At 35.8% G+C, this 25,722-nt stretch overlaps 1 protein-coding gene across 1 annotated transcript in view; it reads left to right on the top strand.

Annotated features, from left to right (window-relative positions):
• CCDC6 (coiled-coil domain containing 6) overlaps positions 1 to 23,308 on the top strand; it is a 51,228-nt gene extending 27,920 nt beyond the window's left edge. The window contains exons 3-9 of the mRNA XM_062580567.1: positions 673 to 801; positions 6,617 to 6,720; positions 8,501 to 8,661; positions 11,097 to 11,253; positions 14,108 to 14,208; positions 18,032 to 18,156; positions 20,595 to 23,308. Coding sequence (XP_062436551.1) covers positions 673 to 801; positions 6,617 to 6,720; positions 8,501 to 8,661; positions 11,097 to 11,253; positions 14,108 to 14,208; positions 18,032 to 18,156; positions 20,595 to 20,786 — 969 coding nt within the window. The 3' untranslated portion in view covers positions 20,787 to 23,308. The remainder of the gene's footprint in view (positions 1 to 672; positions 802 to 6,616; positions 6,721 to 8,500; positions 8,662 to 11,096; positions 11,254 to 14,107; positions 14,209 to 18,031; positions 18,157 to 20,594) is intronic.
• The last annotated feature ends 2,414 nt before the right edge of the window (positions 23,309 to 25,722 follow it).

The raw sequence follows: 25,722 nt of genomic DNA, 5'->3' as shown, positions 1-25,722 counted from the left end.
GTTATAATGGACAGTTTTTGTATTTACATCTGGTTGTGAACTTTGAAGGATTTTTTAATTGGAAATCTTAACTGAAAAAAGATTTGTTCTCAACTGATGAGAAATTTATAGCATGCTTTTGTTGAAATATGTTTTATGTCATCAAAATATTTTTGTTGGCATAAGACTAGATGTAAGACTTTTTTAAAAAAAAAATTATTGCACAATAATTCCATTAGTATGACTTCAGTCATGATTTTAAACTTTCAGCTGTCTGGGAGAAAGAAGAACCAATATCTGCATTTTAAGCTTTGCATACTCTTAAGAGGATGCATTTAGATTAAATTTAATGCTTTTGTGAACACTAATATCTTTTCTATTTTTAAAATGTCAGTGATTTTTCTGTCATGCTGTATTTCTAATACCAGAATGTATTATGTGACATTTTTGACTATTAAATATTTGAAAATGCAGTTTACTTCCATCTGCTTTATAAATTGAGCACATTTTAAAATGTTGCTCTTAGAGATGCTGTTATTTGGATTTTGCATTTTCAAATCATCTGAGAACCACCAAATACGATCAGTGGAGAATTTAATATAAGAAATAGTGCATATAAATGCTGCATAATAAGTTTTTATACTATTATTTGTGTGATTAAAGCACTTGTCTCCTTGTCTCCTAAATATTTAGCTACAGCATGAGAAAGCTGAACTGGAGCAGCATTTAGAGCAAGAACAGGAATTTCAAGTGAACAAACTCATGAAGAAAATTAAAAAACTGGAAAATGATACTATTTCAAAGCAGCTCACCCTGGAACAGGTAATTCTTTTTTTTTTCAAAATTATGTAACTGCGGAACAAGAGATTTCAGAAAAAAATTGACTTGTTTTATGTTAGTTTTGACCTACTTAATTTTTAAATGTGAGAAACTGGATAGTATCAAGAATATGAAAAAGTGAGTTTAACTTTCAGTCAAAGCTATAAATCATTAACATAATTTATTATAGGAAATGTTCATTTCTGTTATGACCTTTACAACTCTTATTACCTTTAACACAAGCCTAACTCACATCTGTTAGGAAGCTGTTAGTGTTTATGAATGCTTTATAAGTAATGCTTCTTGTTGCTGTTCATCAGCTTTCACCATCCTAAAGCTAGGGAGAAAGACTGCCTGCCGCTTCTGATAGCAGTTAGGCACAAGAGTAAATCATATGTGTGTGGCCTAGTTGTGCTCTAGGTCATCCTTTTATGGCAGTGTGGCAAGCCCAGGAATCTGGAACTGTTAGATGTCAACAGCATATATACTCGTGAAGAATGATTTGGGATTAAGCTACACCCTTTTTCTGTAGACAGCAATGAAGATTAGAGAGAAAATACCACTGGTTTTGGTCTTGCATTTCCACTGGAAGTTTAGATATTGGGACTGCTCATTTGTCTAACTTTACATGTGTGCCAAAGCATCTCAGCACTGTTAGTCTAAGTCCTGTTGGTTTGAAAGGCAGACTGATGAAAAATACAGATTAGTTAAAGACCTTTGGTTTTCTTGGCTTATAAAAGTCCTGCAAGTTGAATGGTATAAGCATAGTACATTATTTCTGTGAATTTGTTTGCTGTTCTCATCATAAAACAATCATGGGCATGAAACTATTCTGTTGCAGGTGACTTGAAATTCTACCAGTTTTGTATTTGACTGTCTTGCTTCACTTGACGTTGTGAATAGATTAATTACTAGGTAACTTAGTGATGAAATTGGAAGAAAGCAAGTGAAAATGATACTCAGAGCAAGAATTAACTCAAAATTTATATGTAGAGAAATCTATGGAACAAATTGAAAATTAAAAAATTAGGAATCAGAATCAGTAAGGTTGGAAGGGACCTCTGGAGATCATCTAGTCCAACCTCCCTACTCAGCAGGGTCACCTAGAGCATGTTAGACAGGGTTGCATCCAAGGCAGGCCTTGAAGATCTCCAGAGAAGGAGACTCCACAATCTCTCTGGGCAACCTGTCCCAGTGCTCTGTCACTGTCACTCGCACAGTGAAGAAATTCCCCCTCACGTTCAGGTGGAACTGCCTGTGCTTCACTTCCTGCCCATTGCCTCTTGTCCTGTCACATGGGACAACTGAAAAGAGTTTGTCCCCGTCCCCCTGACACCCTCCCTTCAGGTACTTATCCACATTGATAAGATCCCCCTCAGTCTTCTCTTCCCCAGGCTGAAGAGGCCCAGCTCTCGCAGCCGTTCCTCACAGGGCAGGTGCTCCAGCCCTCTGATCATCCTTGTAGCCCTACACTGGACTCTCTCCAGTAGCTCCATGTCTCTCTTGTACTGCGGAAAGATCTAGCTGCCAGCAAATCTTTAACCAGTGTTGAAATTGATATAAAATTGAAATAACTTTCTTAGCCACAAGGTGGTGATGGTGGCCATTTAATCAAAATTGAAATGAATACAAATTAAGCTTACATACTGTATTGTTTTATTCTTTGAAATATTAGTATGAGCCACAACTGAAATTCTCTTGGTATTTATTTTGATACCATTATTTTGGGCAGAGTTGTGGAATCATTAAATTTGGAGCTTATTACTTTATTCAACTCTATTCCAATATCAAAAATAGATTGTTCAGAAAGCATATAAACTCAAAACTGAATTGCTTATGTTTTCTTTTTTGTCAAGTCTTTCACTTAAATATCTGACCTTTAAATATTGTTAAGGTGTTAAAGTGGCTCTCAGTCTTATTTTGAAGTTTATTGTATATTTAAATGCTATACATCATATACCTTTGTTTTCTCTTACAGTAAGGTGTAATAAATCTCAAGTTACTTTGAACTTCAGCATGCATGTATACCACTTGCATGCATTTTTCTCTCCCTTTCATCACTTGTACAAATTCATACAAAGGCTTACTGCATTAACTGCAACGTGAAACAGCTGCCTTTGGGGCACATCTGGTACTTAGCAAGAAGCTACCAAAAGTTGCAGCAGCACAATGTTGTGTTTGTACTTACTAGGAATTAAGGAAGAGTGAGTGCCACAGCTTTTCAACATAGTCTTTGGGATACCTGTTATTTACAGGGCTTGTAACGAGTACTTCAGCAATGCCTCATATTTTGAACGTAATCTCATAGGACTGCATTACTTGCAGCTTTATATCTTCTAGATCTATTGCTGTCACCAGTGGTCAGATAGCTACAACACTGATCGCTAAATGACTATTTCTTTAAATGTGGAATGCAAATTACCTATGCTTTGATTCTTTTCTCGTTAGCTTCCTCTTATCTGAGCTGCTTATGCCAGAGTTGACCAGAAGATAGTTGTTTTATAGCAATGATGCTTCTGTAGAGTGTTGCTCTTAATTTCAAAAATGAAGTTGGGTCTTAGGTTTCAATTGTGACCCGTTTTAATTTTCTAAAGTCAGCCTGAAGCAACAGAACGTTTTCTCTGAAGGCTAATGGTGAAGAATTTCACAACATGTGACTGTTTCATTAGCTGAATGTTTTAGTTAAAATGAACAGCAGTGGTCTTGTGCATTACAGTTCAGTGATTTGATAGGAAATAAAATAGCTGTCAGTTCTGCCCTACAGAGGCCGAGTCTGTGTGGTCTTTCTGTTACCCTTTTCAGTTGCTTTTTTATTTCATACAGTACAGTGGGTAACTAGAAGAGGTGCATTTAAAAGAAAAGAGAAATAACAACTTAGATGCTAATAATCCTCTCCTATATCTGCTTATTTGAAAGGAGAAAAGGATCATAAAATGTGTAAAATTTCCAGAAAAATATTCTTGGATAGAAGCGAAGAAATAAAGGGGGAAGGGTCAAAGAGGAGCCAAGAGGGTTGTGGGCTTAGTCAGAGATTGTTTTCAACTTTCATTGATTAGGAAGATCACCGTCATTTCAGAGGGAAACAATTGTGTTTGTAAGTAAGTTGGCAAGAAGGCTGAAGAAGCAGTAATCCAGGAATACACAGACAGTGGATATTGTAGCTGCATTTGAAGTAAGTGTGTGTGTGTGTGCGCGCACGTGCGTGAGAGAGAGAAACACAATGAAGATTAAAATGGAGGAATTACAGTCCAAAAAATCCAAGCAATACATCCTCCCTTTCCTATTGTGGCTGTAAAAATTAAATGCTGTTCAACTGGAATGTAGCTTGGGAACTCATATAGACTTACAGTAATATTGACAGAGATTCTGCTTTGGTCTTGAGATATGATGCCATTGTGTTCACTTGAGTTCAAAATGTCATGAAGTTCCAAACAAATTCTTTGGCTGGAGTTTAAGTACACCAGAAACTACCTACAACAAAACAAAGAGACCTCCAGTCTGAATGCCCTGCTCTGCTCAATATGCTGCAGTAGCCCTGTCCCGTAGATTCAATTCAAGGTTTTTCTCCTTAGATCTTTGAATATCCTGACGTATTCAAGGGAGGAACTGGGTCGATGCTTAAGACCAGCAAAGGAAGATGCTTGCTTCCAGTGTGTTCTCATATTGCTGGAAAAGCAGAGCTTTAGATCTTCTTCTTGCAACTCAGCTGCTTTGGTGGCTCATCAGAGTGTGTTTGTCAGGCTTCGGGGTACAACATGAGGCTTTTTTTCTCGATTGTGGCTGGTGATTTGAACTTGTCACTATGCATGCTCACCTACACATAGATTTCTAATTAATAGACTCTGCTGCCTTGGTGAGGGATGCTGTAACATCAAGGATAGTTTTAGATTTTAAAATCGGAGGTTCTAAATATATCTGTGTCTAAATTCCAGTATGTTCTTTTTCATACCATTAAATTAAATACATTTACTTTCACTAGAATGTTTTTGTATTCCTATTTGGGCTAGTTCAGTAATGTAGTTGTAAAAATGATTAAGAAAGGTCAAAACAAGTGAATCTAAACCATATTCCATTAATTGATGCAAAAAACATTGGTGCAGAATTACTGTTCTACAATCAACCTTTTTCATCACGTTTATTTAGGTAGCTTTCTGATATATTGAAGATGTGCGTGTTGGTAATGCGAGAGCACAGCATACAAATTCTCAGAAAATTTTGTATGCTTTCTTTCCTCTGAACTCTCTCAGCTCCAAACACTGGCCAAACAAGCTGGCGAGTGAGCAGTGCACTGAGCAGCCTCATCTCCCCAGGGGCTGAGCGAGCGTTTTCCCTCCGTGCCACCCCAGCTCTGGCAGTGTAGGAATGAAGCACCTGTCAGGAACCGGAGTCTAATCAGGTGTAGACCAAGCGGGTTCCTTGTGACTTCTGATGTGTAAGGCTACATTCCTTATAAGGCCTACACGCCTACTAATGTATGCAATCTAGAACCTCAGTTCAAACCTCATTTTTATTAAAAGTGGTAAGAACTGTGTCAGATGTGAAAAGCTTTGCTAAACATTTTCTGATTATTTTATGTTCCCCATTACTCATGAGTATTAATTTATATATATATATATATATATAACTCTCTCTCTCTCTCTCACACACACACACATGTTAAATATACTGTAACTAATTGTCCTCTTCTTTAAAGAAGAAAGTTGTACATAAACTTTTACTGCTGCCTGAAGCACGTAAGTTTCAGTTTGAATCTCTCTGTTAATATAGTAGCTGGAACAAAGGTCTTGTGAATTTAAATGTTACTGTAGTCCTTCAGCTATGGTGATGCAATAAACATGCAAGGAGATAACTTAATATCTCTGTTTTCAGTCTTTCCAAGTTGTAAAGTGGGTGTATTTGCCTATCAGGAAAGTGGTGAGTGTTAGCCAAGTCTTGGCTGGAAAAATAAGTCTGTAGTATTTTCTGTCTGTAAAGGTACTGATCTATTCAAGTGTTTTTTCATTCCTGTTAACTTTTAGAGTTCAGCTGCTTACATTATTGAATACTGTTAGTATTCTAGTGTATTCTTGATAATATTTTAATTGCATTTGTTCTGAAACAGTAATAATAGAATTTTCATGTGCAGTTACATCCACTTTTATTAGCTTGTATTTGAATTAAGAATATTTGTTCACACAATAAGTGAATGTGAATAATGTCAACTTCAGTATTCTATTTTATAAAGCCTTTGCTAAGATCGAAATAATCGATTCTGCTAGTAAGGACTGATGCTGTAACGCTTGTGGCAGTCCTTTTTCTTTGCTATTTTTGTTACGTTGCACTGGATCTAACACAAGGCAAACATGTTTTCTGCTGTTTCTGGCATACTTAAAGGTGATTATTCTGGTAAAAATGTTTAATTTTTTTCCCAAAAATAAATGTCTACACATTAGAACATAGTATTAAATTCAGTTTGAACTTTAGAAATTCATGGAATAGGAGACATCTCTTAATAGACTTGTCATTTCATCAGTTGCTGCATATTGGCTCTGACCAACCACGAAATAAAGAAGAACTTGAAACCTGAACAAGTTCTATGGGAAAATTTTCTATGTTAAGGACTTAACAATTGTGCAGCTCCAGAATTCCTTGAATTTTTTCACAAAATCTGGCCCTGTGACCAATGTGGTGTTCCCAGTGCTGACTTCCTTTTCGCTTCCTCCTTGGTATCTTAGAGCACCACATAAAACAACTTCATCATGGCAACAAAATTCCATAGTAACAGTTCCTTGCAGAAAATACATCACTGTCGTTTTCACTGATTGTTTTTCCTCCCCAGCTAAGACGTGAGAAGATTGACCTTGAAAATACTTTGGAACAAGAACAAGAAGCACTAGTGAATCGACTCTGGAAGAGAATGGATAAGCTTGAAGCGGAAAAACGGTTTGTCTTGTTGCAGTTTGTTTATTACTGTGGAAGAAGCACTGTCTAATACTTAGCTCTGGTTTAAATACAGTTGTCTCAGTCCCACAGGCGTTGTTTAATTTATGAAAACACGGAGGTTAAAGTAGTTGTAAAGCTCCTTCTTTTCATGATATTACATGCTTGACTGCCTAAACTAGATGCAATTAAGTAGTGTAAGAAGTGAGCTGGGAAAGCTGGAAACAATTTACTGATTTTTTTTTTTTTTTTTTTTTTTTTTTTTGATTGCTGGTAGACTTTTAAAACTTCTGTTCTTGGGTCAGCTTTGTTGGCCAAAGAAAATAATATGACATTTTAGTGTATCGATTATATGGGAAGCTCTTGTTGCTTCCCTCTCTCCTTGAAGAAGACTTTAGCTTTTTCTCTATGATGTACTCTTGTGTCATTGAGGCTTCCTGCTGCTTCTTCAATAGAAGTAAAGATAATGAGGCTTTATGTTCCTGGAAAAGCTAAAAATACATATTAAAGGGAGCCTCTGGAGGGGAGCATATTGTAAGAACTCTGTTTTTTGTGGGGAGTAGAGGAGAAGCAATGATGAATGCCTTACTTCCTACTATACATTGTTAGGAGAGTTATGTTAATACGACTCCATGAATCCCAATCTGTGCCTTGGCAAACACCTGAGACTACATGAACTGCAATTTTTGTAGTTTTGTTTTGCGGAGCCCTGCTGAGTGGAAGGTGCTCTGAAGAGCTTCATGTAATATACAACAGTGGTAAAGCCACATAGTGGATAGGCCTTTGGTAGGATTTTTTATGCATCTTGGTCTTTAAAACTTTTTTAAACCAAACTATTTCTGGTTTAATCTATCCCAGACTGTGTGCCTTCTTACCAGGAGGTACAATTGAGTCATAGACCATGTTTTAATATGACTTTGTATGGCTTGTGTATATCCTAGACCATGCAAAGAGTTATGCTTGCATAGTGCTGTATCTGCTCTTCAGGGCAGAGTTGGATGTGACCTATCAACGTATTTCTAATGAACTGTTTCCTGTTTTCAGATGGAAAAGTACTTATGTAAACTCCAAGAATCTTAATTTAGAACATCAGTATCTGCAGTATGCTTATTTCTTTATATGAAAAGTTTGTTACTCCTGACTTCACAGGAAGGTATTTGACTATGTGAGGAGAAGAGCATGATGAGAAGTATTTTTCTCTTTGCAGATAATAAAGTGAATATCTGCTTCAGAAACTGTCAATAAAGTTTTCTTTCACCAATCCAATGAATATTGACCAGCAGTGCACAAAAACTTCTGCATCATTGGGAGTACTGTTTTTCATTTTTTATCTTAGATATGTTGTCTTCATCTTAGAACATAAATAAAACGTTCCAAAGAAATTAAACAAACTTGATTAGAAACAATCTTGTGGAAGTAGGGTTTTTAATGTAAAACTGAAGTACCTGTATATAGTCCAAAGTGGTTTATTTTTCCAAACTATAGGCAGAAATGTTTGCCACTATCAACATCTGAACATTTAAGAAAATCCCCTTAGAGGTGTCCCTGGACAACAAATTTTCTTTTTCCTATTTTGAGTTAAAAAAAAAAAAAAAAAAAAAAAAAAAGAAAGAAAAAGAAAGAAAAAGAAAAAGGCATTATAAATCCCCAGAAAACTCTCCCAAACAAAAACGGTCATTAATGTAAATCCTAGTATTTGTCTATCAGAATCCTTGCAGTGAGTGTTTGGTTTGGTTTGGTTTTGTTAGAGTTGATGGTAAAATTTAAATTCTTTTTCATACAGAATTTTACAGGAAAAGTTAGACCAGCCAGTATCTGCTCCACCATCACCCAGAGACATATCAATGGAGATAGATTCTCCAGAAAATATGATGAGACATATCAGATTTTTAAAGAATGAAGTGGAAAGGTTAAAGAAACAACTGAGGGCTGCACAGTTACAGCGTGAGTAAACAGCTTACCTTTAAATCTTTTTAAATTTCTATAATGTAAGATTTTTTTTTTGTCTAGAATTTCGTGAGTTTGATATTTGGGACAGAAAACATTTCTATGATTTTTTTTTTTTAATTCAGACGCTTAGCGGTGTTTTGACATAAAATTCTTCAAAACTCACCTATGAAGTACATTGTAAGAGTCTAGTTACAAGTTAAGACTTAAAAGAATTTCTAGCTAGCAAAATAAAATTCACTTATAAGCAGTTCACTTGTTAAGTGATTCTGGCTACCTTTAAAGACCTGTTTGTAGCTTTATTTTAAAAGTAATTGTTAAGGTAGCCTTTTGACTTCACAGTATAGCAAAACAAGTAACTGGTTGTGTTCTTACTTATGTGATACAATTTTGGAAAGATATAGAATAAATAGTTATAGAAGCCCACCTGTTTCTGTTGGGAAAAGTGGCATAGATTCTTTGCCAGCAGTAGAAAGCCCGGTTTTTGCCATACCTTTTAAAGGTGAGGATGTCATTTTGAAGCACTTGTTCTTAGATGACAAAAAGATCACTTGTTTTTCTCCATGATCTTTGTTACCCCCCAGCTTCATCTCTTTGTGCTAAATCTAAAATTTCCGTTTTAAGTTCACCAATTATGCCTTTTTTTGGTAGCACGGTTTCTGATCAGTAACATTATCTTTCTAAATAAGTAGACACCTCCTTATGAGTTGATAGATACAAAAACTCTGGAAGGGTGGAAAATGAACAGTGTTCTCCCCCTTTAGTGTGCTATTCCTGAGAGACCAACTAGAACATTTCAGCTACTATTTAGAGAAATAACTTGCTAGAGGCAATGACCTTCTTTACAGACAGAGATGATGGGAGAGTGCTCTTGCACAGAGGCTTTGTGCCCGAGTTCGTGGCATTAATAATTTGTCAGCTAAAAGAAGATAAGGAATGGTAATCTTTGTACTTGCCAGTTTTGCACTGTAGTGTCCCTGAACTTCACAATGAGAACAAGGCCTTTGATACAAAGCACTCTGTGTGCGGATCTAGCCTAATTAATTAGCTTTGAAGTGTTCTTTTTTATTTTTAAGTGATTTCTTGTTGAATTATTGTGATTTAGAGTAAAATTTTAGAAGCATTTTAAAGACAATCTCTTTGAAAATTAGATTTAGGATTAGAATATTTTTATTTATGAATAGATTAAACATAGCTGTATTAATGATAGCAACACTGATAAATAATTGATTTACTGGTTTATAGGCTGCTTGCAAGTTGAAGATCAAATTGAAATACACTTTTCAGAAGGAAGTTTGTTGATTGCAGAGTGTAATCGTTAGAGAACCTCTACTACTATTGATAAATACTTACTGAAGTCTACTGACTAAATTTTGATATTTGTATTACATTTTGTTTTTTCAAAGTACTTACTTCCTGTCTAGGAAATGTATTGGTATAATACCAGTTGTAAATATGTGATACTGTTATGTTTGGGGAAGAAGTGATATTAATATTTCCGCAGAGTAGAGAGAAATGCAGCATTGGGAAAGTAGTACTTCCACAGAATTGGAGATAAATTGTGTTTTTATTGCCAGCTTGGGAACAAGATTCTAAAACAAGAATATTCTTCCGATTGAAAGATGTTGCAAAAAGAAATGACTATAAATATTTTAACTATCAAAGAATGCACTGTATGTTTGATAAAGTACTAGAAGGTCTTAGAGAATGGTATAGGTAGTAAGTCTCCATTTTATTTAAAAACTGTGTCAAAATGCTTCATAGTTTTCCATAATTTGATTTAACCCCTTTAGTCTGTGATGCCAGCTATTTAAGTGATGTTTGTTCAACTCTGTATAGAACTGAAAAGTTAAATAGCCCATTGATATAAAGAGAAAATCACTTTTTGGCTTTTAATACTGCTACCTGTCCTCCTGGCCAATCTCTATGATAAAGTGCAATTGAAAGTACCCAAGGTAGCAATTTAACATAGGTTTTAGTGTTTTATCTTTCAGAACTTGTTTTGTGTTTATTTGCTAGAAGAGGAGATACATCTTTAATATAATTTCTTTCCTGTGTTGTAGTAAAATCTTTGTAAACATAAAATTCCAGTATTTCGAAAGGAGTCGTCATGTTTTTTTTCTTTATGGCTTAGTTTTACTATTTTTATGAACTTTTGCTCTACTTTTCAAATCCATTTAACTAAGTACTCTAAAACCTTTTGCTTTTTACTTTTATTTCCCAATTTTCTGTCAGACAGCTATTTGTTCTAGTAGCTGCCATTCTGAATTAGGCTTTGAAGCAGACATAGAGATGGAACATCTGAATGGTCCATTCTGAGCACTTTCCACACCTTTGTTCTTGAAGTATTTAAGTAAATTCAAGTGCCTCATATTTGCCTGTCTGTGAAGTGGAATTTTATTCACATTGTAACAAAAGTTTCTGAATTTCAGATTCAGAGAAGATGGCGCAATATTTGGAAGAGGAGCGTCATATGAGAGAAGAAAACTTGAGGCTTCAAAGAAAATTGCAGAGGGAGATGGAACGCAGGGAAGCACTCTGCAGGCAACTGTCAGAAAGTGAATCCAGCTTAGAAATGGATGATGAAAGGTTTGTATTTTCTAGCTATCTAGAGATGCTGTCATCAAGCTTATTAATCAATATCCATACTTCTTTCTGAATATTATAGAATGAGTATTTATAGAAATGACCTGTTTATAGGTTTAATATATGTTGAAATGAAATGATCTGTGGAGTTGATGTTCAGGATTATTAACTCATGGTACCTTTGTTTTGCCCCTAACTCTGAAAATGCCAAGAAGTTTGTGAGGCAGGTAGGAGCAATGTCCTTACCTGGGGCTAATTTGTCTCTTGCAGAAAATATGTCACACAGGAATCTTAGCCAAATCCAGGGTGAGTAATACATAAAGCCTTAGAGTGAGAGAGAAGGAAGCATTTCAAGAACTCTTGAGTTGTTCTTGATGAGCTGTGCCTATTGCACGTCATATGTTGTGTTATGAACATAACATCCTTGTTTTTTCTCTATTGTGATCTGCATTGCACTGACCTTACAGATAGTATTGAACTTTTCATGGTTTTATATAATGCCTTTCAGTATTTCCTCACATCATAGTGATATGACAGTATTGTATCTTGAAAGAGGTTTTAAGTACACTTTGAATAAAACATTCTTGTTTCTTATCAAATGCTCACAGTTTTTTGTACTATTTTACGTTATTTTGGATTGATAGTGATCCTTTAAAGAGTGAAGAAAAAGTCATCCCGTGCTGTGTATTCTTCTGATACAGAGATATTTCTTCTTGGGTCATTAGTATATTTGTTATCAGACATAATTAGAAAACAAAGTATCAGATATTTTGTTTCAAGGAATACCCTTAGAAAATTCAAAACAATGTTTTCTTTTTAGTGAAATACTAGGCAACAATATATTGCAGTAATAGCTGACACTGTGATATACTGAAAGCTGTACAAATTAGACAATTGTTAGATTGTAGTGTTTTGAGTCTGCTTTTATTATCCTAATGTTTTCTGTAAATACTTACATTATAACAGAAATACCAAATCAAGTAATGAGCTTGGATTTGTTTCTGTTCTCTAATACTTAGTGAAAACTTGAATTTATGTAAAATATTAGTGTTCATCCAGAAAGAATGGGCTATGCTAAGTATTTTTTTTTGTCAACTAGCTCTAGTGGTAGTAATGAAACATAGGAAAAAAAGTTTTTAAGTATTGTATACTTGTAAGAAATTTCATTGTCATCTTATTGATTTGCATGATACTACAAAGACATGACAAAATCCCTCCCAAAAGGGCAATTTGCATTATAATTAATAAAAAGTAAACTAAATGAGGAAGCAGAAAACAGAGCTATTAGAACGGTAATTCTTAGGAAATTACTATATAGACAATTACGGAACAAAATGTAGTTTGATTTGAAACTGTTAATTTTTATCAGTTTGCGTTTTCTTCTTAAAAATGATGGTGCTGATGGATCAATATCCAGGTTTTTCTGTTGCATTCGTAGTTGATGATACTCATTTTTTTTAGATGTGGGTAGGTGAAGATGCCTCGCTGAATGTGAAATACACAGCTTTCCCAACATTTCTTCCCCCTGACTAGCAGTAGCTTTGTTTTCTCAATCCTTCATCCTATTTTCTGGAGTAATAGGGAAATTTCTGAAACCAGGAAGCATACTAATGGTGTGCTGTTATTCCAAATGACATCATCCAGGTAACTAGGATGACTCTTACGGAAGACTGTCTCTATGGAAAATAAAATAAGGTTAAATCATAAAGATCTCTGCTTATTTGCATTACAAGTGATTTTTGTGGTGTACGAGTAGCCTAGTTAGCTTAACTTAGCAAACTTTGCTACCACTAGCTATTTGGAAAAACTTGCAATTAAGTAAACTTTAATTCGTCAACTGTTGTTCTATATTGCAACTACTCCTGTTACTTGTCCAGTAAAAATATAAAGCTAAATGTAATGGTGTAAATCTGGCAGCACGGATTTGCAACTTTATCTGCAGGAGGAGGAGAGCAGGGGGGGACCTCTAATCTAGACAATGACTGAAAAATCTAGAGGGGAAATTATATAAGCAAGTCAACCTGAACACTGCCAGCATAGCATTATGGAAAAAATAAATTAGACTACTTTCCATATATAAGTGGCAGCAAGCAAGAGCAGCTGGTATAATTTTAAATTCCTTTTATATGAGGTAGGACTTGATGATTGATCCAATATATGCAGTGAAGGAGGTACAAACTAATACCACTGAAATTATCATAGATGAGATTAAAACGCCTTGCCTGAGATTCTAATTTGCTTATCAAAAAGAAGATTTGGAGCTGTCCTACTCTACAGCCTGTATCTTTACAGGGACAATGTAGTGGGTTCAAAATAGCTCTCTGTTGTATTGGCAAAAGACATAATGAGCAAACAGCTAGAGGCTGAAGCTGGAAGGATGCGTATACCAAATAGGACGTGTTTCTAACTGTGAGGCTGTGATAATTTGTTGGAACAAATTATCAGAACTATAATGGCTTTTTCACCTCTTTGCGATTTCAAATTAATGCCGATTGTCTTTTCAGAAAGATATATTTCAGCCAGATAAGCTATTGAATTCAAGATAGAAACAAAGTATAAAGTGGAAGAAGATAGTATAGGTCAGTGCCTTAATATGTACTATTCCAATTGTGTGCAACATGTATGGTTTTAATTGCAGATGACTTAAGATAAGTCCTGTTATTTCCATTGCAAATTAAGCCGATAATTGTGCCTTTGGCAACGAAAAGAATATTCCTGTCATGATTTCCTAAAAGTGATTGGTCCAATGCTAATCTAATATATTTTTATGGGAATTGAAAATACCACAGTGGAGCATTTAAAACATGGCACATTTTTAGAAAGTTTGATCTAATTATTCTTTACCTTTTTTTGTTAGATATTTTAATGAGATGTCTGCACAAGGATTAAGACCTCGCACTGTGTCCAGTCCTATCCCTTATACACCCTCACCAAGTTCTAGCAGACCTATATCACCTGGTAAATATTTAAGTTTCTAAAATTTTTGTATGCATCACGTAGTAATGTACTCTATTAATATATTTAGGTAAATAGCCTTTGAGAGCTAATCTAGGAAAAAGTGCATCATAAATGTAAGGGTAGTTTTGCCTTAGACTTCTCCTAGTGCAGCATGTTTCAGAGTATTCTGTTTTACACTATGACCACATATTAAAGTCAATTAAGCTGTCATTTGAGCCCTCCCTTTCCTTCCTCCTCCCCTAGCCCCACAACAAGGCACATAAGTCAAATAGGTTTCCAGAATTTAGTAATGAACTAGTAATGGGGTGGTTGTTGTGCTCTACATGAAAACTTCTTGAAGACTAATTTTGAAAATGTTGGAAAGAAAGGTCCATTTCTCTGTATTGGAAGAGTGGCTTTTGTTCTTCTGCTAATTTCTATTGTAAATCAATTACCATAAAATTTAGAATCCCTCTCTAGTATTTTGTGTAAGAAAAGCAAACTAACATTTTCTGAATATAATAAATGGATGATATTTTCTTTGGAATTCCAAAAGAACCTGAATGGATTATACCTAACCTCAAAAAATTGGCTTTTTAACTGAATATATTTTTTTAAGTCAAAGGAAATACATTTGTTTGTTTGTTTGTTTTTTTTTTTTTTTTTTTTTTTTTTTTGACTGCCATTAAAATTACTGGAAGTTGCCATTGAACATCCACCGGAAGTTGCTGGCCACAGATGTTATAGGTGATCACAAATTCACTTGTATATAACGGAGCAAATCCTGCATACCCTGCTTTCTCAGGTTCGCCTTTAGAGCCTAACAGGAAGAATCTTACGCAAGGGCGAATGAGGTGTGCTGTATACCGACACATTCTGCAAAATGGGATTTAGACATTTTCTTACACAGGTCTGCTAGAACATATCAAATGTCTTTAAATTTTCTGGTTTTCAAGCTTAACTTTATTTTTTCAGAAGGACTCCAAATAGTTTTCATCTTGATGTTGGTAAAAGAGTAAATTAACTGTAGCTGTAAGCCTTGTTATTATGTTTGAAATATGTATGATGATGGTTTGTTTTTTTGAGAGTTTTAGGTTTTAGAGGGTTGTGAATGAGCTAAATCTTTTGACTTCCAAAGTTTTGCAAGATATATTACCAGGAAAATGATGTATATTTCCTAATCTTTAGCATGTAACTTGGTGAACAGAAATGTGATCATACAAGTAAATATTCTGAAACAATTACTTTGGACATTCATGGTTATACACCCGCAGCTTTCTTAATGGTCTGATACGCAGGTGCACACTGCCTGCAGTCCCAGTGGTGGTTATGAAAAGCAGGCATGGGGGAAACTGGCACTGTACAGGCTTGTGTCCTAGCCCTACCTAGAAATGTACCCACCTGAGATGCTGCTGTGTCCGTGCTGGAGTACTTTGTTAGCTTGTTGCTTCTACACTGGAGTTGAAACTCATTCGTAGTTCTCTGCTGACTGTTATATCAGCTGCCTCTCCTAATAGGAAGCAGAGTCTTGCATCCTAGTGGAATTATATTACGTAGGTAGGGAATGCCGAAATGCAGTCTGAAACTGAGTTAGAAATAAAGCTCAATTGATCATTTCTAATGGAGTTCACAGTGTTGGTCGTGTTTGTATAGTAGTAACTGTTCTAGGCTAGCAGTTCTGCACAGGCAGCTATGTTACTGTCTTCTTTCTCTCATGAATTAATATCTGCAGTTGATAGTGTCAGACTTCAGAAAAATATAAGCAGCAACTTGTTAGAGGACTAATGAGATCAGGAGGGAATTTCATACAACTGTATGTATAAATACAGTAGTTGATGAAAACAAATAGTTTTTGAGTGAATTTTAGATATAAAGTAATGCAGTAAGATTATGCCAAAAATACCCAGCACAAAATAATGCAACAGTTAAATTTTGCATCAAGTAACTGTGTTGTTTGGCATGTTTCCTTTGGGAAATGATGAACTGGAATTTGTGGAAAAACAGTTTGAAACTATTTAGAAGTACTCTAATTTCATGTGGATAGCCAGGGCAGGTTTAATGAGTCAGACTCTTGCCCTGAGTCCTGGAGCCTTTTGTGCTTGCCTGGCTTGAGATTATTCTTTTGGGAGGCTCTGCCTGAAGCCGAGATGCTGTTGAGGTTTGCATGGTGTGTGAAAGTGTGAATATTAGGCAGCTTGGGGGAAGGTTGCTGTCATTACCAATGAGTCTTTTCTCTAGGCTAGATAAACTGTTTCATGCTTGGCTTTTGCAAATAGACTAGGTACAGTAGATTTTGGGCTACAGAAATATAACTGAACTACCTTGGATGTGTGTGCACTGCTCTGGTGTCACTTCTTTGACTGCCTTGTGGACTTAGACTTGCATTTGTAAAACTTACGGAGCTGTTTTTACCTGAGGCAGTTCAAAATTAGAATGTTGCAAGGTGACTTAAAGCTTTATTTTATTCTTTCTTGTTCTGGGCTTTTGTCTTTGTCTTGAAACACAGTTGTCACTTCATTCTAGTTTTTAGAATTAACACTGACTTGTGTTTCTGTCCTAGTGCTTGCAGAACTCTTATTCACAAAATATGCTGTATAAACAATTAAATTAGGTAGTCAGAAAACAGATTATTTTTTGTTTAAACTTTTGCATTACTTAACTGTTCTAAAATGTCAGTGATTCCCCTGGAATTGCTGGTAATTTTCAGCAGACACATGTTGGTCATGGAGTGGCATCAGCCTCCTAGTTTAAAGAAGCAGGAGAAGTATAATATATTTTCTTGCATGACTTTAGTTATTTGAGGCTTGAGTTCTTTTCCTGAGATGTTGTTTTATCAAACATAGGTAGTTAAGAACAAATCCAGGTATTGGAATATACTTTAAGTGCAGTGGCACTATGTTGTGTTGCTTTAGAGTTGCAGAAGTATGACAGCTGTCAAATCCAACTTATTGTTATGAAAGTTTCATAGGTACTTAGAAATTTTTTGGTCCTGCTTCTCTAAAATAGTTGTTGGTTTCTGATACCAAACAGCTGAGAAAATAGTTTTGTCCCCTATCCGACTGATATATGTCAGAAAACAATAGTGAGCTAGAAGTTTTAGAAAATCTTCTGTTTTGAGAAATAATTCAAAACTTTCAGAGCACTTTAAGATCAGAACTTGAGAAGCAGTTAGCAGTGGCTGTTTCTGTTTACGTTCATTAGCTATTCAGGTGCTCTGCATTTTTATAAATAGTATTTATAGAAAGGAAATGTTTGGATGGAAGTCAGATGTCTTAATTCACTTAAAAAGAATTTATCTCAACTGAAGGAACTAGATATTTGCGCCTTTGAATATGAGACTTTTCTTAATTGCATAAAGTAAGTTATAACTTTCAGTGTGAACTGTTCTATTAGTGGTAGCATAGTCCAGCTGTGGCAGCTTACTGCAGAGTGTTTTAACCTCACGGCCCCCTAGGACCTAGGAGTCCCTGCCTATACAGGTCTAGGCAAAACAGGAGGCAGCCGGGGCAGCTGTTGGTCTCAGTGCAGATCTAGGATGCCTAGAAGGAGCCCCTTCCAGCTGGTTTCTTTCATGTGGAAACTTTTATTGCCAAGTGCAAGACTGCTTCTCTGGGCTCGTCTGCTTCTTCAGATAGTATTTTGTTCAAGAGCCCTTTTCTCTGAGGAGGGAGGGAAAGCTGGAGAAGACGTATCTGTGGGCTGAAATCAAACTGCCAAGTCAGCCTTAACCTATTTATATTAAGTGCAAAGTCATGTTTAACACTGTGTAGTAGGTGACACAATCGAATAAGGTATCAATTACTTTGTTATCTTGTTGATAACATGTTGTTTTAACAATTTTTAGGTCTGTCATATGCAAGTCACACGGTTGGTTTCACACCACCAACTTCACTGACTAGAGCTGGAATGTCTTACTACAATTCCCCAGGCCTTCATGTGCAACATATGGGACCATCCCATGGTATTACAGTAAGTATTTAAAGTGGTAAATATTTGTCACCAATGTCAGGTTTTTAAAAAAAGTTATGACTGCTTGTCCTTAAGCTTTCTTACAAAATATTTTTGTAAATGTTTGCTTTTTGTCTCCTTACTCCAAGATATCTATTGCTGCTTCCTTCAACCCTGATTTCTCTTCACCCCTCAGAAACTGATTCTTTTTGAAGAACCTTTTTTCTGCAAAAGAATAGGATGTATTATCATCTTAAGGACAGTGATAGGTATCATCTTATGGATCAGCAGGCAGGGTGTGAGAAGTGATGTTCTAAGCTACTGAGCCTATCCCAGGAAGTAAAAACATTGCTTTCATTTTTCTCCTAGTCTCCACCATCTGACGGATGAGTCATCTGAGGTTGCTCCAAGCTCAGGTTTTCTTCAGGATGACACACAATGCTACCACCATGTCACTGTAACAGGCAGTTAACTCTTATTTTCTATTTCACTGGCAAAGAAGAAAGTTAATATATTAAACATTTGTTAGGACATTTTTCTCAGTATTTTTCAACTGGATTTGTTTCCCTTTTCTCTGTTCGATGCATTTCTACTCAATCAAAATTTTTCTAAGTATTTGTGGAGTTTAATGAGCAGACAAAGCTTAAATATTAATCACATGGCAAAATAGCTTCTAATTGGTTTATCAAGCCCATTTTGATTTTTCTCAACAGATACAGTAATATGTAAATAATTTTTTGTAAGGTTTTCACTTATGATTGTTGTTCTCAGATGTTAAAAATTGTTTCAGTAGAATTTTGAGTAGAATGTTAAAATATAGGTACTTCTGAATTATGTAGGTGAGCTTGCAAAGGTAAACTGTTAGTTTCATTGACAAAATAGAGATAGGAGCAATACAGTAGTGGCTCAAGCAACAGGCTGGAGCTGAAAATATAGGTACTTCTGAATTATGTTAGGTGAGCTTGCTAAGGTAAACTGTTATTTTCATTGACAAAATAGAGATAGGAGCAATACAGCAGTGGCTCGAGCAACAGGCTGGAGCTGAGCAGGAGCTGGTCCAGGACTCTGGTCCAGCCTCTTGCTGTATGTTGCATGGGTTGGTCACAGGAAGATCTTTGAGCTTCTGAAAAAACGAAAAACTGATTTTTATAAATCAGTTTTTCATGGAACCTGGTTATTTTGCTCCCTGTGAGATATTACTGATTCTGAAATTGTAAACTAATTGGGGTCACATTGAGTCACTGTGAGAAAGATGACCTCCAGGACAAAATAATAACTGTTTCAAAAAAGGTGTTGATAAGTGGCTTTTGTCTTTGTCTCCATACTGAAGCCAGGCCCTTTTGTATTATTAGAAGTCTGCTAATGCAGTAAATGTTTTTAAGTGTTTCAGAAATGGAAATGTTTCAGAAATATCAATCAATCAGTTGTTGAGGATCCCTTAGCTTTTCCCAGAGAGCATTAAAATAAACTATTATATATAGTTACATTGAAAAAATAGATACAAAATATATTATTTGACCAAACTGTAATTTGTTTCTTGACTCTTCATTTATAGTATCCATTGCAGAATAAATTGACTTTGCATGTAGTCTGTTTGGTGTAGCGCTGTAGTCACATTTCTCCAGAACTGATTGTCTTCATTTGGTTATTAATTTTGGGTGTGTTCTTAATTAATTAGTTCTTAATTAATGCCTGCTGGGTTAGATCTTTGTGCATCTCCTTGGTTTCAAAACAGCAGAAGTTAGTGTTCTGCAGTGTAATTTATATTTTTACTTTCCTAACTTTAAAGGAAGTTTTTCTCCCACTGTTTTGTGAAGATAAATACTGTGAGTATTAAATCTTTGTGTGTTTTAGCATCCAGGTTATATTAAAAAAAAATGCAATTTCTGCTGAGGGGAGCTTTCTGCCTGCTGTTTCACTCTTGCAGCTAAAAAGGTTATGATGTTTTTTTCATGTGATACTCTGAAGAACAACTTGAATTATGCTTTGGTGTTGCTTCAGTATGCAGTCTGAGCGTGAGTGCTAAAGACTCTGGGCAAATTCTTTAAAGCTGAAACATTCCCACCTACATTTGGGTACAACGTACTTTGACTTTACATGCCAGCAGTGTAAAGTTGAAAGTTCATTGGCACCTACTGCTTGGGCAAGGACAAATGGCACGCTATCTCTACAGACTCTCATTTTTTTTCTTAGGTTGTTGGTTATCATAGGTAAAAGTATCTTCCGCTTTCCTTTGCTCCGTTTCAGAGTAGCATAATTTACTTAAAATAAAATTAAAAAAAAAAAGTATTATGATCCTTGTAACATTTTGAAATGGATTTTTTTTTCCCACGTAATTGTTCACTTTGATTTTTTTTTTCTTTTTCCTTTGCCAAGCTCAGTAGTACGTTGATCAGAGAACTTGCACTTAAAGTTGTTCAGGAGTGTGTTTAAACTTAATTTCAATATTTGTTCTGCAGAGGCCTTCACCACGAAGAAGTAACAGCCCTGACAAATTTAAACGTCCCACTCCTCCTCCTTCTCCAAACACGCAGACCCCAGTGCAGCCACCTCCGCCACCACCACCGCCACCTGTGCAACCTACGGTCCCATCAGCAGCATCGCAGTCAGCCACTTTTCAGCATTCAGTGCATCCCTCCTCTCAGCCTTAGTGCATGTGCTCAGCAGTCTGTATGTCAGAATTGGACTCATAACATGGAGCAGTTTACTAAAAGCCAAAGGCTTACTTGGCATATTTGGATTTGACTTATTTGCACTGAGGTTATATAGGCTTCACTGTTAATTGTGTTGTAAACGTTTGTATAAAATGCAGCCAGTGTTGTGGGTCTACAACACTAACTTAACAAATTTTTCCATCAGTGTTTACTTGAACTACATGTATGTCCATTCTCTGGCTGGAACATTTGCTACTCTGTTTGGTAATACGGCATTATGTCGTTTTGCTTGGCTCCAAAGCTTCATTTTCCTGGCTTTTAGGTTTGTAAAATTAAAGGGATACCTTTTTATATTTTTTCATGACAATTTGCATAAAATTAAAGGCATGATGGGCTATGTTATAAATTCTGAAATATTATAGTGTTTACCAAGCTTATGGTAACGTGGCACTACGTTTCAGTTATTTGAAATAACAGCTTCTAGTGCAAAAGTGAGTCAGACACCCTAATCAGTGCCCAAGACGCATACTCTATTGTATCACCTAGTAAATAAGCTTAATTCAACGCACACAACACATCCATACTTCTCCTGTTCAAGACCACCTCAAAGGTATGGTACAGACTGAAGTTTAGAGTGAGGGAACTGACTTGTTGGAATGTATGGAATGTACGATTCGTTGGACCTTAAGATTTGAGTATTTCACTTGTCATTTACATTAACCTGTAAGCTGTCCATACTGTGTGATTCGTCACAGTTAAGCTCTGTGTGGTCCTGCCCACAGGTTACTGATAGCTGATTAAAGTGTGCTCTTTGATTTTTTTTTTGCTGCAGAAGGCGATGTGATTGTAGAGAACAGCTGACTTTTTTTTCCCTGTTAAAATATGCTAATTGTGATTCCCCTGAAACAAACTTTGAACATATATTCTAAATGTTCAAAAACCTATTAGAAAATAAGGTATAAGATGAGCATATAGGAATATATTGGTGTAACAGCCAGAACTGTTGTATTGCTTGGTAGAAACAGAGTACAAGAAAGTAGCACAATGTGGCACTAATGAATGCTTATTTAGCAGCCTAAGCCGGTACAATGTAAAAAGAAATGTATTCTGAATACATTCTTTCCATTCATTTAGCACAAATAAATTGTTTGGTTTCACTTTGCAGTGGAACAAAGTGTCACTTTTTCTTGATATTGACATCTTACTCAGTTTTATTTTTCCTAATGTTCCTGTTGAGTACTGAGGATTATATATTATTGATGATTTTAAGTGGTTTACCTCATATATATGGATATGTGGGCCATGGAAAATGACAAGAGAATGTTTATTTTATGAGAATATGTATCTGGGTATAATCAGAGCAGAACACGAGTAATTTATCTTTTGTTTACAAAAGTTTGTTTGACATGCCTAATGCTTTATTAAGCATATTTTAAAGAAGGAAGTACAGCATTCTGATAGTATACTAACACTTGTACATATATTTTCATGTTTGCCGCTCAAATATTCAGCAAGAATTGCAGGCTGAAAATCTGTATAAAATCAGTGCTCTAATTCAAAATAGTAAGTTAAAATAATGTTGTAAGAGGTTCAGCTTAAGTAAGGCAAAATTAGAATTTCTTCACTGTAGCTATGTAGTTTCAGCTCTGAGAGCTTTAGAGAAATGCATATATAGTCTACTACACTTGTTAAACCAGTATGGGATCAAGTGCATTACGTTAGTTAAGGTAGTGACTTTCCAATAAAGTGATACTCTTGAGATTGTGGCAGGCCTAAAATCTGACCAGTGCTTCCATCTGGAAACGATTAACCATAGCAGGTGCTCACTTTTCAGTAAAGAAACTCAACGCTGAGCATTTTAAACAGAGCTCCTGAATGTGGTAGGATTGCATATGAGAAAATCACAGGCAATCAAAACTGCTATTTTTGGTGGGACTAAGGTCAAGATAGGATTGGTTATTTAATCTGATACTTGTCGTTTTGTAAACATAAGACAAAGAAGAAGATATATTATTTTAAAGCTAGGATTCCAGCTCAAGTATACCACTATTTTAAATGGTGCCCTCCTTTCTGAAGTGCTTTAAGATTCTTGGATAAAAGTCTCTATAGAGGGTGAGCTCACATGTGCCCTTGGGGGCAGGGGGAAAAAAAGCCTTTAATAGTGTTGCTTTAAAATCTTAAAACGGAAAATTACCTAGATAAATCTACATCTGGAGCATATTCCAAAATTTAAATTCTGTAACCCAGGTTCAGCTGCTGTTATAAAGTGTCTTACTGAACTCTCCTTACTATTCCAGTGCAACTGTTACCAGATGAAAGTAAAGAACTGACAAATATGTACTAAATCCTAAAAATGTAACAAGGCACTAAATTGGCCTTACCAAACTAAGAACATTGAACAAACATTTGTGTGCGATCAGAAGTGTTAAACTCTATTTGTAGACATTTTGAATAAGATAAGGAATTGTGCACAACCATCTCCTAATAAATATAAATGGATTTTCATTTTTGCTTGTGAATTATAGTCGTGAATTATGATTCTGCAGCTATGTTTTTATCAGAATCTCATGAGACTGGAGGAATTCACTTGACAATGAGGTACAGCTTATCGTAAATGCTTTAAGTACTTGGTTTCTTTGTTCTGTCTGGGTGGGTTTCTGCTGTTCTCCTCATTACTAATGCCTATCACTTACACACTGCGTCATCACTGATTGCATAAGACTACAATTAAGGCTACAATAAGGCAATTTTTAGTAGTAATGAGCATTTTGTTTGTGTGTACTATTTGTGTACGGTTAAAGGTGTAAAACAAATGAACAAAAAAACTTCCTAGCTGTTTCAGCAGCACTTTTCTCTCTGACAGTCAAGCAGCTTTTTTTTTTCTTTTCTTTTTCCCTCAAGGAATCTGGCTTGGATGTTGGAATGCAGCTGATACTCTGTAGAGAATTATGAGTTTATCTTATCCACAAGTTGTTCCACAGAAGTTCTTGGTTTCATCTGTTGGTAGCTGTGAGATGAAGTGCACTTGGAAGAAGAGGTGGGACTGTTTGGAGGTAGTCTTCCAGCTAACAGTTAGATAAGATTGTTTTAATTACTTCTCCTCTGAGAGCATATTCCCAAGGGCAGAAATGACTATTAGAGTTTTTCAAGAAAGTAGCAGTACTTTTCTTTTAGCAGTCTTGTTTTACTGATAGAAGAGGATTCCCTTTCCTGTTCAAATGTTTCTTGTTCAGGAATCCATCTGCCTGTGGAAATTCCTGTGGACTTCAGCTGAATGAAAAATAGAGGCCTGGAAGCAAAGAAAATGACAAAACTTCCTGGAGTCTGTGAGTTGCACTGTTGGCAAAAAGTTTAGACTCCGTGTATTTTGTTAAATAAATAGAAAATGGTCACCAAGACAAATGAAAGAACCTTGAATACTTTGTCAACCAAAGAATGCAATCTCTCCTTCAATATAAATTATTGCTTATTAAGAGGATTCATCCAAGGACCTTGTTTAAGTCCTGTAGTGCTTTTTCTATTCTAACGCTTAGTCTTGTAAGGAATTTGAGTTGTAACACTGTTCAGCACTCTTTGATGTTTCCTTTCTGTTTCAGTCATGGTAGTCTATTTCTTTTTGATTCTTAGAGTCTACAGAGTATGGACTATGCAGAGCATCTCTCCCATGTTCAAGCCATCTCATACGAAACCAGAACATTCATGAGTGTAAGCTATAAAATTACAATACAGACTTTTGTTACAAAAACCTCCCTAAGGGGAAGAGTTGTCCTCTTGGAAAGAAGAGAGAAAACAAAGCCCTCAGTTACCAAATGAGCAAGTTCTGTCTGTTCCCTGAGGAGCTGAGTAACTCTTCTAGCCCTTTTAAGATTTGGACTGAAGTTCCTAATCTTTCATTTTTTTTATTTCGATGTCTCATTGTAATAAATACTCAGGATATCCCTCGTGTTCCTGTTGGGTAATAGCCACTTGTCCTGTTACAAATAGAGGTTCATTACTGCTTAGCGGACCAAAGGAAGTCACTGAAAATGCTGGATTGTGGCCTCTGCATTGCAGCTGTAACTCAAGTGAGAGTGTGTAGTGATGTGATGTTTTCTGTTTTTACTCAGTTGTTCCTGCATTAGTAGTATGCCCTGAAGAAGAGACAAAAATCTGGAGGTTTGACACTGAGTTAAGAGGCAGCTATTGTATTAGGGAGAGTAATCCTTGGTTTTGTTCTACTAGTTGGGCTCTAAAGGAAGGTGCTACCTCATCTTTATATTGGAATTACATGGACATGGTGTCAGGAGAAATGGTATAGCTATGCTAGGTTTTGTTCTGCGCATCCTGTCCTCACTGGAACTGGACCACAACGTAAATACCTTCCTATGGTGAGAAGGAGTTGGGGCCATTAAGACATGTGATTGAGGGTTGAGTTGGAGAAAACTGTCTCTGTGTAGTAAATTACTGCTTAGAATACTCTAGTTGGGCCTAGGAGTTACCTGTACTAAAACTACACAATTCTTTTTTGTGGTTTCCTTTGAGAAAATACTATGTTGTAATTTTTACTTAGATCCCTGGCACTGGCATTTAATAACAAAAGAACAATTCCCCTTTCCACAGAAATATTTGAAATAGTGAGAAAAACCAGCTATACTATAGTAGAAAACTATATAAATTAATGCTGTATCTATAAACTAAGATGTTCTATGCTAGTAGTAACAACTGAGCTGTGCAAGACACTTTAGTTTGTGATTGCTAACTTTTGTTTTAGCAGGCGTTTCAAATGAAATCTAAGCCTCCTTTGGAGGAAGAAGGATATCCCCTGAGAGATGTAGACTGTTCCTTTCCTGCAGGAATACAGCAATTTCCTCAAATGCAAGTAAAAATGGAACAAAAATCCACAAGCTTTTTGAAACTTAGATTTAATTTCTGTTCCTTGGTGATTTCACTTGTG

Source organism: Rhea pennata, chromosome 7 (assembly GCF_028389875.1).
Source record: "Rhea pennata isolate bPtePen1 chromosome 7, bPtePen1.pri, whole genome shotgun sequence".
NCBI lineage: Eukaryota > Metazoa > Chordata > Aves > Rheiformes > Rheidae > Rhea > Rhea pennata.
Note: the sequence above shows the minus strand (reverse complement) of the source record. Positions and strands in the feature narration are given on the sequence as shown.